Here is a 17,338-nt window from a genome sequence, read left to right as displayed (position 1 = left end):
TGGTGGTGTAACCACCATCACATTTACTATAGTTCATTAACTAGATATAATGATGTATGTCAAATATAAATATAATATATATATAGATATTATATAGATATAAACAAATATGTTTCGGCTGATTCTGTCTATCTTGGTGCTGAACAACACCAGCTGTCGAATCTCGAAATTCCTGTAAACTCAACCTCTGAAAGAAAGTATAAGGTAAAAGTCCCAAAAGTGCCAGCCCTCTGAACACAAATAGGATTAAACAAGCATAGTTATAAAATAATCTGAAATAACAAAGCAAGCAACATTTTCCAAAACAGGTAAAAGCACTTGAAAGCACATATTAATTATTTTTTATTTTTTTGTATGACAATACATAAATATACAGAGCATTGCATAAATATTAAATCCATATATTTGATGCTTGACCTTCAATCACAGAAATCAACAGCGTCAACTTAAGTATTTAAGCGTCAGCAGATTTCATTTGAATTAAAAATTATTTTCATGTCAATACAAAAAGTACAGTCACTGTATCTGCATAAATATAATCACATCAATGGTCTACAGGCAGCACGGTCTAGAGTAATAACAACAGATGGCTGCAAATAATTTAGCCTAAAAATGTATTAATTAATGGCAAGTAGTGTGGTGAAAATATGGTAGTGTAGGTCACAATGTGCTTTTCAGACATTGTCCATCTTTGAAAACAAATTGTTCCAGCTCAATGAGAACACAACATGCCCATCTTTAATATGTATTAGTAGGCTACTTCGTTTTTAGATGAAGAGTGAAACATGATCACAAAATACTAAATATGACAAGCATCCATTGCTCTGGTGCCAAATGTGCCACCTACTCAACTACACAACCTAATCACAAAGTAAACACATCAAAACAACATTTCCAAATAGCTGCATGTTAATAAAATACAGCAACGGAAAAAAAATAAACAACTAGCCTATTAAAAAAAATGTTTGCTCACCAAATTGACAGAAATAGCAGTTCTATCATACTTCATTTTATATTAATCAGCCTGGTCTACTGTAAAGTGTGATTACAGGATATATGACAGCACTTTATCAGTTGATCACTTTGAAAATATACAAAAGTGTAATTCTGGCAGGTGTAAAACACACAAGGAGGCACACGGATTGTTCAAGAATTAGCTTCTTTTTTTACTAATCAAAACCAGTGAACCAGTGTAAAGTCCATCTGTTCAAACCTAACAATTCAAAACTGACTGAAAATTAATTCACATTTTATTTTGATAGCCCAATTCAGATATTCTATATAAGTATCTTAATGTCAAGTCATTAGAATATTAGTAGACTGTCTGTTTAATATCTGCTAACACTTTATTGCGATGCTCCCCCAACAGAAATTCTACTCACTATAAGTAACTTTGCAAGTACATGCCAACTAATTCTACTAAGCCTGACCTAAAACTAATGAGAGTTAGTTGACATGATGTAGTAGCAAAGTTACTTAAAGTTAAAGCTGCAGTCCGTAACTTTTTGCGCTCTAGCGGTTAATAAACAGAACTGCATGCGTCTTGCGGAAGAACATTGCAGCCGGAGCTACTTCTCTCTGTTTATGTCTATGGCGAGTCACGCAGGGACTGTGCTCCTCCGCAGCGGTTCCTACCAGACCGGTCTGAAATAGTCCCAATATAAACACTTATTATAAGTGTACTATAATGATTCAGGGTAAGACAAAAACACGGTTTGGAAAACGGATTCATGTTGTACATTCTGATTATTTAATTTTTGTAAATCTTTGAAGACAAAAAAGTTACGGACAGCAGCTTTACATGTACATTATTAAATACTAAATCAATAGTAGTTATTAGGATTACTGTGGTTTGGAATTGGTCAAATGTGCCTGGAAAAAAAATATGATCAGAAAATCAACGTGCCTAATAATTCTGCACTCCCTGTAATGAATGTCTAAAGTGGACTATCGAAATAAAGTGCAACCAAAACTTAAATACTTTCTGTATTTTTTAAATGTAAACATTACATGTAATTTATTAATTTATTCAATGTAAAAAGTAACAATGCAAGAAATATAATTTTTTTTTTTATATCCCATTAATAACATCTTACATTTTTTTTTGGATTACGATTCAGGGATAAAGTCACAGTAACACATTTTTCTACAGTCACATTTGTTCTTAGTCTCAATCCAACAACAATCACAGTGTGAGAAAAAAGTCACAAGTGAACCGAAGTCTAAAGGCCAATACACACTGCACCGACAGACGCCGACCATTCAGTTCAAGATTAAGGACATTGCAAGGTTGTTGGTGATTTGGTGATATCGTATCAGTTACACAGGAAGAATGTTAGATTTCAATTAAAACAGCTTAAGAATTAGTTCTGATGTAACGTGAGTGACCAAAGCAAAAGGTGAAGTGTGGATTGCGATAAAATGAAAGGGTTAGTTCACCCAAAAATGAAAAATCTGTAATTAATTCCTCTCCCTCGTGTCGTTCCAAACCCGTAAGACCTTCATTCATCTTCGGAACACAAATGAAGATATTTCTGATGAAATCCGAGAGCTCCATAGACAGCTATTTAATTAACGCTTTCAAGGCCCAGAAAATGTGACTCCACTGGTTCAATCTTAATGTTTTGAAGCGACGAGAATACCTTTTGTGCGCAAAATCAAACAAAAATAACAACTTTATTCAATCATTTCATTCTAGCTTGTGTCAGTCTCCTGCGCAGTTAACGTTGTAAAAACAGCTGACCTATAAGGCCCTAAATGGTTTAGCTCCTGTGTATTTAACTGATCTTCTATCGCCTTATAACCCATCACGCTCTTTAAGATCATTAAACTAAGTCCACTAAAGGAGGAAGAACGTTTTCATATTTGGCACCTAAACTATGGAATAGCCTTCCTAATAATGTCCGGGGCTCAGACTCACTCCTCCAGCTTAAATCTAGATTAAAGACACATCTCTTTAGCCAGGCATTCACATAATGTATCTCATAACCTTGTACTCCAGTTATACCAGTGCACATGATTGTCTTTGCTTAATGCTTTGAACAGCAGCTACGCTAATTATTTTTCTGTTCTGTTTTATCTCAGGACGCCCATCCCGAGGTAACTAGGGAGTCCGTCAGCTCCAGTCTGGCTCCAGCCCCTCATAAAGACTGCAGATGACCAACACCTGTGAAGAGACAACTCCAACTCCTGCGAGGACCAACACGCACCCATGCTCATTTCTATCTACCCTATTCATTAACAACATGTATTCTTATTTCTATGCCTTAATTATTACATATATATTATTTAATACATTGTTAGCTAATCTGTGTGCTTTGTATATGTGCATTTCTGAAACGCATAACGTGGACAAATCACTTTAAATTGTAATGTAGACGCATGCATTTTCTGTGAAGCTGCTTTGAAACGATATGTATTGTGAAAAGCGCTATACAAATAAATGTGAATTGAATTGAATTGTTTGATTTTGTGCACAAAAAATATTCTCGTCGCTTCATAACATTAAGGTTGAACCAGTGGAGTCACATTGACGATTGTAACGATATTTTTACTATATTTCTGGACCTTGAAAGTGTTCATTAAATAGCTGTCTATGGAGGGGTCAGAGAGCTCTCGGATTTCATCAGAAATATCTTCATTTGTGTTCCGAAGATGAACGAAGGCATTTTTGGGGGAACTAACCCTTTAAGCAGAGATCTTTATATGATGTGCCTAAAACCGTAAGAGTGGGATGCTGAATAAAGGTGGTTCTGAGAAGAATGGACAGAAAGAGAAATTGATTTAATTACGTGTCTAATGTTAAAACTTTTGACACTTGAAACATTTATTAAATAATGAAAAATGAACAAAAGGCAGTGAAGAGCATTAAGAGCATCACTCCAAACTGAGAAGCTCCACATCAAAGATGAGGGTGGCATTTGGGGGAATAATCCCAGGATGGCCTTTATTACCATAGGCAAAATCAGGTGAACAGGTCAGCATTGAACGTTGGCCCACACTCATCTAAAAGTCACACAAATAGTAGTTCTTTATTAAGATATTATTTCAACTTCTTTAACTCAAAAAGTGTTACCTATGAGTGGATAAAACACCATCACACACCTGCACAATACCTTCCTCCCATCCACGGATTACTTCCTGTTTCCCAATCTTGAACTTAAATGGCTTGCCACGGTCACGGGAAGAGTCAAACTTTCGTCCATCTGTCAGAGAGCCTGAAGATTTGAGAGGAAAAGGACGAGGCCATGAAAAACAGGAAATGAGGTTAGAGCATCAGATAAATGGGCTACTTTGTTATTGTTCTGTTCTGTCTGGAGAGTTCTGTTCCTTTAACACGTTTCTAATAGCAGTAAAATTATCAGGATATGAAACATTTTTCAATAACATGGAGTGGCATATGACATAAGACAAGCAGAAAATGGATCCACTTATCAACACAATCAGGGATCAATTAAATGTATACTGTTGCTGTACACAGTAACTGATAAACTCTCTCTTGGCCTTCTGACCTGTTGCTATGACTAATAAGCATAAACAAGTTCATATAAGTAAAATATCTATGACAGTTTTTCAATTCTTCTTCCCACATAATAAAGAAATAATGAGATGGAAGCCCTGAACCACAAGATGGAAAAAGTGCTTTAGTGCCTTCATGAGCCTAATTACTCTTTATACTTTTTTTTTTTACTATTTTGCCTCCATTTTTATTTTACGTTTATTATTTGTGTAAATTATCAACAAACAAAAAAATACTCTAAGTAAAAATAAAAAGTTTTATTAAAAAATGTTCATGAAGGAAATAAATATGGAGAAAATGCACCACAAAGATAAAAAACTGCAACTGGAAAATCGAGTGATCCAAAGTTCAAAATGACAGATGACATTTTGGCACAATGTTGAATAGGGCTATATATCAAGATTACATATAATCAAAATACAATCAGCGCATGCAAGAATGCAAACATTGTATTGTAGGCTAATAATGTTTAAAATGTGTGTGATATTCTGATTTAAGTTACGTATTTAATCATCAAATAATCTACTTGACAGACGGAGATTTCTTAGTATGAACAGTTAAAAGACAATCGCAACATCCCAGGGGTCGATGCACTCCAGACAGTGATAATCCGTCTACCCGACGCCGCCAACCTCGCGATCCAACAAAGACGAAATCACACGAGCGTCTATTCTGCTCAGTCTCAGCTGTCAAATGAGGATCATGTCTGGGGACAAATGCTAGTGCGTGCAAACAATAGCCTACATAACTAATTATGCATATTGGCTTTATTTTTCTTCCTCCTTTATTGCTATATTTTTAGCTACTGTCTTTTTCGACTTTTCAGATTTTTATATTTTTTTTAATTAACATACATTTAATTAATATACACTCACACTGTGCAAACAGGGCAAGTTACAACATCCGTACACCCACCAAAAGAAAATCAGAAATTAAACTCACCAACATAATGCACCACACATGTCTGTCCTTTTTTGGGGAAAGTCCTCCCTTTAAGAGCAGTGCGATGAGAAACAGGGAGCAAGAGACAAGATGAATATTACAATGCTGTTAAACGCACGCCGCGTGCCGAATAATATACTTTACATGATGATAGAGGCTGCACTGGGGTAATTTACCATCGCCAGGGGTTATGGTCTCGATCTCCACTCCCATTTTGTCCCGCTCGTGTGTATGTTCCTGAAGAGCCCTCCCGCACACTGTTTCGCTCACAGCTGTCTGAGAGAGAGAGAGAGAGAGAGAGAGAGAGAGAGAGAGAGAGAGAGAGAGAGAGAGAGAGAGAGAGAGAGAGAGAGAGAGAGAGAGAGAGAGAGAGAGAGAGAGAGAGAGAGAGAGAGACGCTGTCGGGTCACATGACTGCTGCGAGAAGACGCGTTGTGCGTTTGCTGGAAACTCAAAAGAGCACTAATTCAGCATAAACCCTGCTGTAAATATAAGTAGGATATTGTATTGAAGGACAAATAGTCATATTCAAAAGCAAATATTGGTGTTTTAAAGTCTGTTATTACAGTTTTTCTCAGTCGCTTTGGTAGCTACATTTCTCAGATCAGAATTGAAATTCTCAAAGCTTGAAATTCTCAAAGCTTCCTGTTCAATCTTCATCATTGTGTCACTTGTGCACATTAAAAAAGCAGTTCCTCATTTCTTTGAACAAGTTGCAAATGCTTGTGTGCATCCATGCAAATGATTATGTACAATTCTCTGCTGTTTCCTACATTATCAGTTGCTTATGTCATGTTGATCAAAATGTACTATATTGGGTCTCTGTTGAATAGTCTCGTCCCACACAACATTTAGGCATTAGTTCATAACATAAGTCTTTACATGCAAAATGGTTGAACAAGTTGTCATAAAATGTCAAGCATATTTCACGTTCACGATTTTTTTTCTCTTTGTGCTATGCAGTGCTGTCCTTTCCTTTCTGTATCGCAATGACATGGTCTGTCAACAAATTACAGTACAAACAGTAAAAGCGTAAATGTGAATCTTGTCCAGTCTCTTGCATTCAAACTCCCACATACACTAACATGTAACCTACAATTTACAATAATTATCATCAAAATTTTAGCCATATTTACATCAGAACATCCCTCCAGAGTACAGTTATATTGACAACATGACTAAGCAATTTGACTGTCTTATTCATACACAATGACACAAGGACTTGTCATTCTGATGGCACTGACATGTTCATTGACACAGATATTTACTTTTGAGAGATGAACTAAGGATTTTGAGCAAGAGACTGGCTTTTGCAGGTAATCCATGGTGTTTTGCTATTTGTACGAATTGTTTTGAGAAATGGACTTACTGTTTTGCAAATGTCTAAGATTCGAGAAATGTACCAAAGCGACTGATAAAAACTGTAATAATGAGGATGGATGGGTGGACAGACAGACAAACAGATAGATAGATAGATAGATAGATAGATAGATAGATAGATAGATAGATAGATAGATAGATAGATAGATAGATAGATAGATGGATGGATGGATGGATGGATGGATGGATGGATGGATGGATGGATGGATGGATGGATGGATGGATGGATGGATGGATGGATGGATGGATGGATGGATGGATGGATGGATGGATGGATGGATGGATGGATGGATGGATGGATGGATAGATAGATAGATAGATAGATAGATAGATAGATAGATAGATAGATAGATAGAAAGAAAGAAAGAAAGAAAGAAAGAAAGAAAGAAAGAAAGAAAGAAAGAAAGAAAGAAAGAAAGAAAGAAAGAAAGAAAGAAAGAAAGAAAGAAAGAAAGAAAGAACAGACAGTTCTGTTCAAACACAGCAGGAAAAGAGGAAAACACAGGGAGTAATTGTAGATGTTGACCTCTCCTGCAGTGTTCCCTATTTGAATCCTCCAGCTCATTGTACCTGTTACATAACAGACTCTCAACACTGGCGTTATCTGTAGTGGTGTAATGTGGATGACTTGAGTAGCACATATCCACCTCCCACACACCCCTCCAACAGTCACCCAACACATGTTAATTGGTCTTAAAGGGATAGTTCAACCAAACATTCTGCCACTATTAACTCGTAGTCATGTCGTTCCAACATCCAAAACTGTTTCTCTTTCTTCTGTGGAACATTGAAGAATGCATTTTGCACATGAATTACAGTTTTTCTCCATTGGTTTGGCTCATTTCTTGAAACAGAATTTACATTCTCAAAATTGTAAGATCATTTGACAAAACAGTCTTACAGTTCAGCACAACAATAGCTCACTTGCAAAAGCTAATATCTCTCCCAAAACGGTTCACTCATGCTTCAGAACTAAATTCCTTTCCCGTATAAATAGTCAGTGCCACGAAAATGGCAAAGATCCTTCTCAATTGCTTTGGCTCATTTCTTGAAACAGACCGGACGTTCTCAACACTCTTGGTGCTTTTGCCAAAATAATGTGGATGGTTCGGCACAACACCATGGTTCACCTGCAAAAGCTCATACCTCTCCCAAAACAGTTCACTCATGTGTCAATATTAAATTTCCTTCTCATTTAAACAGTCAGTGCCCCCAAAATGCTTTGTCCCTTTGGCATTGTGTAAGCACTGCAAGTCAAAATGTTTAGATGTTTTGTCACTATAGCAGAAGACCATTGAAATATCCTTCATGTCCACCTCTCAGTCTTAGCCCAGTCCTTCATTTTTGTCTAGCTAACAGAATACAATTGTGTATAAAACTGAAAAAAAGAAATAGGATTTTAGGGTAAGAGTAGCCTCCAAGGTTTGACATCACACATTGCACTCATACTGCCAAGGAAATTGTAACCATTATCATTCACACACATAAAGTAACTTCCATACATCAGAGTAAAAAGAAAATGTATACAGCATAATATACACACAAACAAAAAAACAATGAAAATTACCGTCATCACCCTCCTGGCCATCCACACGCTGCTGTTCTCAATCTTACTGTAAACACTTGTAATATTGTAAAATTTCTACTTTTCTAATGATATAATCTGGGTTTGATTTTTTTAAGAGATATTGTTAGAGTAAAGTATATGAATATATTGACCAAACAGTACACACAAGACCAGTACTGCATATTGATGAAAATATTTATTTCTCTCCACATTTGTAAAATCATTCGATTCATTCATGCATTTTCAAAGCATTTTATATCTGCTGAGGTTGGGCTGAAGTCTCTGTCCAGCCTCACTCAATGTCAACCCATGGGTACTCAGTAGAATCGCATCTGATAAATTTGGTCCCCGTCTTCTTTGGCCACATCCTACTCCAGGTCCACCTCTTCCTACCCCCCTCTTCCCCTTCCCCTCTCTTCCCCTCTCATCCCCCTTCCCCTCTCTACCCCTCTCTCTCAACCTCTCTACCCCTCTTCCTCCACGGGCTCATCCTCACTCTTCCTCTTCCTCGAGCAGGCAGTTGCCCTTGTTCATTTACTTGGCCAGGTGCCTCCATGTTCAGAAATTGTACTGGTCCTGCATGGTCAAGCTCTTTACATATATGTTTGGCAGCATTCACAGTAAAGCACCTGTCAGGTAACTAAACACATTGTTTGATTGGTCATCTGAGATGTGTGAAAGTCCTCCTTTATTAGTCAAGTTCTAGTTTCACCTGACTGTCAAATGCTGTAATAAATTTATCAAATGTTCCAAGGGATTCATATATGGTATTCATGGTATTATGTTTTCGGCTAATTTTGACAATTGAACAGACTATTGTGCATGTGATGACTTATTCAATGAAATGACGCTGATACGGTTTGGAGCGAACGACCATTAGACTGAGAATCAAACAATCAGCTTAGATCAACAAGATATATTCACTTGGAAATTGTGCTAAATGTAGGCTACCTGTACTTAATCATTTGCAAAGATGAACTGAGACATTGAGACGTATACTTAGACATTTGCAATTTGATGAAATTAATGAGAAATGCTATTCTGTTGTGAACAATTGCCAAGTGGTTTGGAGATTTGTCCATATTGTTTTGAGAATGTAATTTCTGTTTCAAGAAATGAGCCAAACCAATGGAGAAAAACTGTAAAAAATAATAATGATGTGCTCGGATAAATCAATTATATTAAATACTGCAATATTCCATAAAAACAAGAACTGGCAACTTTGATTTCATGGTGACTTTAAGGCCTAATGACTATTGGCCACAAGAGGGCGCTGTGCAGACGGAAAGTCAACCACAGATTACCTGGCACATGCACTTATTTACACATGGCTATTTATTTATACACTTTTTCTGAGCAAATATGGTGATACAAGTACATACATACATGACCAGGGGCCTGTTTCAGAAAGGAGGTTCAACCAACTCTGAGTTTAAACCTGAACTCTGAGTTGACTTACTCTGAGATGGGAAACTCTTGAGTTTTGGGTTTCAGAACAGCTGAATTGAGGTAGTTCAATCAACTCTGGGTCGACTGACTCTGAGTTAAGCTCATGCACTCCAACTATGAAAAGCCACGATCAATGGAGCTCCGAAATTACGATTCACCATGGCAACAGCACCCAACAAAAAGACGTTTGCATACTTCCGGGTCAATATGCAAGTTTAATTCTTAATTATTTTAATTAAGTTTAATTTTCATGGTATCCAAAAGGCAAACAAAGAATGTGGCAGCCGCTAAAAAAATAAATAAAAAAAACATACTTCAATCAGGAAAAGCTTTAAGCATAAAATGTTCATGGGTGTAGGCTATATTTAATTACTTTTTTTTTAATGTATGTATATTTATAACACTAATACTTTGTATTATATTACTTTTGCATCAAATTACAATAATCAAGTTACCGCTGCTGTGAGTGTTTCTAATACAGCGTCTATGGGAGTGATAGCTAAAATTAACATCTTTCTCTCTTTTCACTGCAGTTATCAATCTCACTTTAATTTTTCCATCTTTTTGAAAGTTGTGAAATCACTATTGTGGAGTTTTTCTTTTGCTATTTGAGCAAATGGAGACACAAAAATATATATTTAATGTATTCTCTCATTCACCACTATAAGAGTTAACCCAACTATGACGACTTCAGCTTCGGAAACCCAGAAATGTGAAAAGGGTCTATGCTCTTTTCACATAATGAAATGTTCTCTGATCCCACCTGTTTCATTTATTAATTAGGGTAATGACATTAACATTTGACTTCTACTCAGGCCAGCCGAACACCAGCACCACTGACAGATGAAGAGGAGATGGAGGAAGAATATTAACACCCAACAGGAAAAAGAATAAAGTATTTGTAGGAAATAAAGATGACTATAAAAATGTAAATAAATGTATTTAACAGCTGTGGTGGTGGTTATGCCATATATCTCGTACTACCATCTGGCAGCATCCTTCCATCCCATACAGTAATCCGTTTTCAGAAAGTGTGATGATGGGTATATGAGTGTCATAAATGCGTCCAACCACTGGAAATCCTAAAGGAAATTCGAATTATTAGGGTTAGGGATACTTCTAGAGGATTATCAAGTGAATGTCAGGATCCTGTATAAAAGGACATGCCATTTTTGTCACTTTGACAGTGTCCTCATGATGAAAATATGAGCAATGAAAGTTCCTGCAAAGAATGCTTTTCTTACTTTGTATTTTTGTCAAGTGGCAGATAATTTAATTTGTTTTAAGTAAACTTTGCTTACTTTAGATTTAGATTAAATTTATATATTTTTTGAATGAATAAAGTATTTAAACACTGCTGGTGCTTTAAAAAGGGGGAGGAGAACGAAACAAACTCTGGGTTTACCAAAGAAAACCTGCTCCTGACCAGGTTAGGTTCACAGAGTAAGTTACCCAGGTAACTGACTCTGAGTATAAGTTACCTCTCTTTCAGAAACGGGCTTGACTTACCCTGCTTTCTCGGGTTTGACATACCTCTCATTCTGAAACAGAAAACCCAGAGTTTCCCTTATTTCAGGGTTAACCTACTCAGAGTTTTCACTTAACCTCCTTTCTGAAACAGGCCCCAGCTGTGTGTATCTTTCCAATGTTATAAAACACTCTCAGCTTAAGAACAAGAGCAGACCCTCTGCTTTTAAACAAAAAAAACAACAACTTTTATTCTTCATGCATTCCTTTTTTAACAACACTTAAATAGGGGTAAGTTTCATTTTTTTTTTAAAAAAAGCAACACATTTTTTTTACAAAAATTTTAAATTAAAGATTAAAAAATTTAAAAAAAAAAAAAATGTTGTCAAAGACTACATCTGGATCAGATTCAGAGTGATGATCAAACACAGATGGAGTAGATGGAGTCCACCAACACCCCTACTGCTTGCACAGTCCTATAGCTCGTTCTGGGTCGACATTTCATTCAGTAACATTAGATAGTTTTAATTTATATGATGTTTAATGTTGATGATCATGTTATTTTACATATGCATCTGCTTACATACGATCGCTTGTTTTTTTGCATCTTCCTCTTCTGTGTTTTGATCAGGAGATTCTGTACTCATTCAGAAGAATAGCGCCACCTAGCGAATAACAGTAAAAATACGGACACACGGAAAATTACGTGTTTGGCAGGGAAGCATTTTCTCACAAATAACGGATAATTATGTGTTTGGCGGGGAAAGAGTTAATATGAATACACAGTTATCAGTAAGCCATTGGTTGAATTCTCTGAAGAGTGTAAACATTTTGCAGCAACATTGGCTTCACCAGTGGTCTGGGTTTGAGGCAGGATTATCTGTTTGTCTGGATATGGCGCAGAAATTACACACAATTACACACAAGTTCATTCGTGTTTCTCAAAATTGTAGCTGGTAGCAACACTGTTCATAACTTGTTTATGTAAGTTACATAAAAAGTAGATTGGTCTAATTTGAATCCAAAAAGAAAGACTGGTTACCCCTTGACTACTAGTTGGTCAGACTAGTTCTTAAGACCGTCTTAACAGTGACTGTGTTTTTGCAACTCTTGAAGCTTAAAGTCTCCTTTATTCATCTTGAGTGTGTAAGTTTAGTGCGATTCCAAAACAGCGTTGGGGTCCCTCCAGAACAGGATTGAGAAACATTCACCATGCACAATGAAAAGCCTTTCCATCAAGATAGAAAACAAAACACATTCATTATTAACGGTTTCACAACCTGTAAATGTTACAAAAGTAGTGAAATACTTCTGTGACATACTGAGTGATTACTTCATAGGCTCAGTTCTTCTTCTTCTCCTTTCGTGCTGGTCTCTGTCCTGTACATGTAAAAAAAACAGGCAGTGAAGGCACAGTTATTACAACCTAACCAAAACTGGAAACCAGTGTGACAACATGAAGACATCACTGAATATGTTACTTAACGTAGTAGTGTTGAAATGAATGTAAAGACTAAAATAAAATTATTTTACGAGCCCCTCCTCTTTCTCTTGTTTTCTTTTTTTTCTTTCTGAGTGTTCTGATGTTGGTCCCCATTTTGGGTCGTAACTATGTTTGAAAGAAGTTGCTTCCGTATAGCAAAAAGATGTGGCAAAAAAAAAAAATGGCACTATTTTTGATAAGAACATTGCTTATATCTCTTTTTTTTTTTTTGTATGTATGTATGTATGTAAAAATAATAAATGTATCACACAACAATTCAACTCGGCCAGTTATTCTCATAAAATCAACCTCTCAATGTTATACAAACAGAAACACATACCCTGCTTTCCTTAAAGCTTCCTGGATTTTCTGTCGTCGCTCTTCATTGATGGGATAGAAGCAAAAAATCACCAAGCTGATGAGCAACAGGCAGATGGGCACAGGGGCAAAGAGTATCCGCAGCGAGTTTATGACGTTTGTATTATGGGAACAAACACCAGGCTTGTATCCTGCGAAGCTGCAGTTAAGTTAAAGAAGTAAAATCAGTCACAGACGGTTATTTGGGGTTAAAATAAAGACTTTGTGCAAAAGAGGTGTTTAAAGATCAAATTTGTTACCATTGTTAGTGACTTAAAAAATCTGATTGGAGGAAGCTCTTACTATAGTACCAAAGTAGAGATTCCAATAGACATGCCTCCACCAAATTTGTTGAAGAAAACATAACAGGAGTAGAATAGTGGTTCTAGATCATGGCAAGATGGGTTCTTGACTTTGAAGTCATCCACTACATCTGGCAACATTGACCTAAAATAAAAAATAAATCTGGTTTTATAGGAGGCCTATGGCATGCTATAAATACTGTAAAAAGAAAACAGTAATATTGTGAAATTTTCTATTTTCAGAAGCCATTATTCAAGTGTGAAGTGTCACAGAAATCATTCTAATATGGGACCCTGGACCACAAAACCATAAAGGTAAATTGTTTTGAAATTTAGATTTATACACACAGCTTTCCATTGATGTATGGTTTGTTATGATAGGACAATATTTGGCCGAGATATGACTATTTGAAAATCTGAAATCTGAGGGTGCAAAAAAAGTTGTAAATATGTCCTTAGCAGTGCATATTACTAATAATAATAAATTAATGACATATTTAGGGTAGGAAATTTGCAAAATATCTTCATGGAACATGATGTTTACTTAATATCCTAATGATTTTTGGCATAAATGAAAAATCGACCATTTTGACCCATACAATGTGTTGTTGACTATTGCCACAAATATACCCGTGCGACTTATGACTGGTTTTGTGGTCCAGGGTCACATTTGCTGATTTGCTGCTCAAGAAATATTTGTATTATTATCAATGTTGAAAAGAGTTGTGGATATATTTTTTTGTGGAAACCATGATACATTTTTGATTAATCGAAAGTTCAACCATAAAGCATTTTTTTTTCAACAATGTAAAAATTGTTACTATCACTTTTGATTAATTTAATGGTTCCTTGATGAATACAAATATTCATTTATTTTTAAAAAATCTTACTGACTGACTATCTTACTTTTCTAGCTTGACTACATGCATTACAGTATGGGAGGATATGCTTCCCTAGTCATAGGGGTCCAGTTTCAGTATAACATCATTCTGAATTGGCCCAACCCCTGCTAAGCAAGGATATTCCCAGCTGACCACTATCTGGTTAGCGTAATGTCTCAATAATGCAAGATGAGCTCATTTGATGGTGTGTGGAGTACGTGTTGGTGCAAGTAAGCAAGTAAGGCTTTAACAATGAATGAACTTTTATAAGGGTTACATTACCAAGGGAGTAAAAAGAGGGCTGCCAGACTTGCGCCAGCTATCACAGACATTATAACGAAGGCGGGTAAATTACTTTTCACTAGGGATATTACAATTAGAGCTGGGATGTACATCTGCAGAGGAGAGGAGAAAGATAAATGAAACCATGGAAACAAATATACAGCGTTAATTGTTAACGCCAATAAAAAAATCAATTAACAAAGAGTGGTGCTCACTGAAAGGCCGATGAATATAGTGGTCTTTTTGCCTATTTTGACCAATAATGCCTGCCACATTGGGATGGATATTGTGGCTGCTGTCTGTAGAAGAGCAGAAAGGATTACATTTCCAAAACTAATATACTATACCATGCTACATATTTTAAAATTAACAGTTAAACCTGCCTGAATATTGTATAATTTTAAATATTTTTTAAGATCAACCATTCAAAAACATATACAGTGGGGCAAAAAAGTATTTAGTCAGCCACCAATTGTGCAAGTTCTCCCACTTAAAAAGATGAGAGAGGCCTGTAATTTTCATCATAGGTACACTTCAACTTTGAACTAAAAAAAATCCAGAAAATCACATTGTCTGATTTTTTAAGAATTTATTTGCAAATTAGGGTGGAAAATATGTATTTGGTCACCTACAAAAAAAGCAAGATTTCTGGCTCTCACAGACCTGTAACTTCTTCTTTAAGAGGATACTCTGTCCTCCACTCGTTACCTGTATTAATGGCACCTGTTTGAACTCGTTGTCAGTATAAAAGACACCTGTCCACAACCTCAAACAGTCAGACTCCAAACTCCACTATGTTCAAGACCAAAGAGTTGTAAAAGGACACCAGAAACAAAATTGTAGACCAGCACCAGGCTGGGAAGACTGAATCTGCAATAGGTAAGCAGCTTGGTGTGAAGAAATCAACCGTGGGGGCAATTATTAGAAAATGGAATACATACAAGACCACTGATAATCTCCCTTGATCTGGGGCTCCACGCAAGATCTCACCCAGTGGGGTCAAAATGATCACAAGAACAGTGAGCAAAAATCCCAGAACCACACAGGGGGACCTAGTGAATGGCCTGCAGAGAGCTGGGACCAAAGTAACAAAGGCTACCATCAGTAACACACTACGCCGCCAGGGACTCAAATCCTGCAGTGACAGACGTGTCCCCCTGCTTAAGCCAGTACATGTCCGGGCCCGTCTGAAGTTTGCTAGAGAGCATTTGGATGATCCAGAAGAGGATTGGGAGAATGTCATATGGTCAGATGAAACCAAAATACAACTTTTTGGTAAAAACTCAACTTGTCATGTTTGGAGGAGAAAGAATGCTGAGTTGCATCCAAAGAACACCATACCTACTATGATGCTATGCTTTGGGGCTGTTTTTCTGCAAAGGGACCAGGACGACTGATCCATGTAAAGGAAAGAATGAATGGGGCCATGTATCGTGAGATTTTGAGTAAAAACCTCCTTCCATCAGCAAGGGCATTGAAGATGAAACGTGGCTGGGTCTTTCAGCATTACAATGATCCCAAACACACCGCCCAGGCAACGAAGGAGTGGCTTCGTAAGAAGCATTTCAAGGTCCTGGAGTGGCCTAGCCAGTCTCCAGATCTCAACCCCATAGAAAATCTTTGGAGGGAGTTGAAAATCCGTGTTGCCCAGCGACAGCCCCAAAACATCACTGCTCTAGAGGAGATCTGCATGGAGGAATGGGCCAAACTACCAGCAACAGTGTGTAAAAAAACCTTGTGGAGACTTACAGAAAACGTTTGACCTCTGTCATTGCCAACAAAGGGTATATAACAAAGTATTGAGATGAACTTTTGTTATTGACCAAATACTTATTTTCCACCATAATTTCAAATAAATTCTTTAAAAATCAGACAATGTGATTTTCTGGATTTTTCTTTTCATTCTGTCTCTCATAGTTGAAGTGTACCTATGATGAAAACGACAGGCCTCTTTCATCTTTTTAAGTGGTATATTGTTCTTTAATATAATATAATTCTAGCTGTAATTAATATAATATAATAATTCATGTTGTAACAACCAAATGAATGGGTCAAGTCAAACATTTTATTTACTATTTAATTCGACTACAGGTAACACCAACTATTTTAGATCATGCAGAAATAGCTCCTTGCAGTACTTCATACTATAAACTTTGAAATAATAGATCCCTTACCAATAATATGAGAACAAGATGCTGGAAATATCCTCCCATATCTGCTGCATAAGTACAGAAGAGGGCAAAATTTCCCTGTGCCATCTGAAACAAATATTCTTACCATCACGACTAATGTCATATTTTAAAAAATAGTTTCTATGACTGTATGGCTAATATACAAACTATAACACAATAGGGCATCTTTCTAGGCAATACAAACATGTTCTTTTTGGTATTTTAACTACAAACACTTTAAAATACATTCATAATTCAAACAGAAAAACATCTGACCTGGAAAGCTAGTGAAGCAAAGAGGAAGCCAAATACAAGCCGCACATATGGAGTGTGTCCAAGCAACATTTTCATACCGGTAAGATAGGAGACATTTACGCGGTCCAGTTTACTCAGAGGGGCTAAAGTCAAGTGTAGACACATGCAAATCATTAAATTAGTCTAGAATCACTGCATCTAGTCATTTGTCTAAAAAAGAGTGTTTGAAACTGATGTGGTACTATTAGTTGAAAGAACATGTAGTAAACACAACATCATATGG

The 17,338-nt window shown here is 36.5% G+C and overlaps 2 protein-coding genes across 9 annotated transcripts in view; both read right to left on the bottom strand.

Moving 5' to 3' along the window:
• Positions 1-299: 299 nt before the first annotated feature.
• On the bottom strand, positions 300-5,733 carry fkbp1ab (FKBP prolyl isomerase 1Ab). Of its 5 annotated transcripts, XR_013815434.1 has the most exons (6): positions 5,638-5,733; positions 5,462-5,509; positions 4,105-4,217; positions 3,544-4,005; positions 2,097-2,605; positions 300-1,818 (listed from the first exon to the last, which is right to left on the bottom strand). XR_013815434.1 is itself a non-coding variant. In XM_079802255.1 (4 exons), exons 1-4 carry the CDS (start codon positions 5,672-5,674, stop codon positions 3,877-3,879), a joined length of 327 nt encoding a protein of 108 aa, XP_079658381.1. In that variant the 5' UTR covers positions 5,675-5,733; the 3' UTR covers positions 301-3,876. The 5 variants fall into 5 exon arrangements, 1 of the variants encoding a protein (XP_079658381.1); XR_013815433.1 differs by having other exon boundaries at positions 2,097-4,005; XR_013815435.1 differs by having other exon boundaries at positions 353-2,605.
• A 3,994-nt stretch (positions 5,734-9,727) lies between these two features.
• Positions 9,728-17,338, bottom strand: part of LOC307118116 (sodium-dependent lysophosphatidylcholine symporter 1-like) — a 15,365-nt gene continuing 7,754 nt past the window's right edge. The window contains exons 8-16 of one of the 4 annotated variants that reach the window (XM_079803544.1): positions 17,077-17,198; positions 16,804-16,887; positions 14,845-14,928; positions 14,630-14,742; positions 13,468-13,611; positions 13,148-13,324; positions 12,647-12,704; positions 11,487-12,552; positions 9,728-9,806 (exon numbers count right to left, since the gene is read on the bottom strand). In XM_079803544.1, coding sequence (XP_079659670.1) covers positions 12,659-12,704; positions 13,148-13,324; positions 13,468-13,611; positions 14,630-14,742; positions 14,845-14,928; positions 16,804-16,887; positions 17,077-17,198 — 770 coding nt within the window. In that variant the 3' untranslated portion in view covers positions 9,728-9,806; positions 11,487-12,552; positions 12,647-12,658. Of the gene's footprint in view, positions 9,807-11,486; positions 12,705-13,147; positions 13,325-13,424; positions 13,612-14,629; positions 14,743-14,844; positions 14,929-16,803; positions 16,888-17,076; positions 17,199-17,338 lie in introns of those variants that run through there. The other 3 variants (XM_079803545.1, XM_079803546.1, XM_079803547.1) reach the window with 3 other exon arrangements.

Source organism: Gobio gobio (assembly GCF_949357685.1).
Source record: "Gobio gobio genome assembly, chromosome: 21".
In the NCBI taxonomy this organism is placed as follows: domain Eukaryota; kingdom Metazoa; phylum Chordata; class Actinopteri; order Cypriniformes; family Gobionidae; genus Gobio; species Gobio gobio.
The sequence above is the reverse complement of the archived record's forward strand: the minus strand, read 5'-3'. Positions and strand labels throughout refer to the sequence as shown.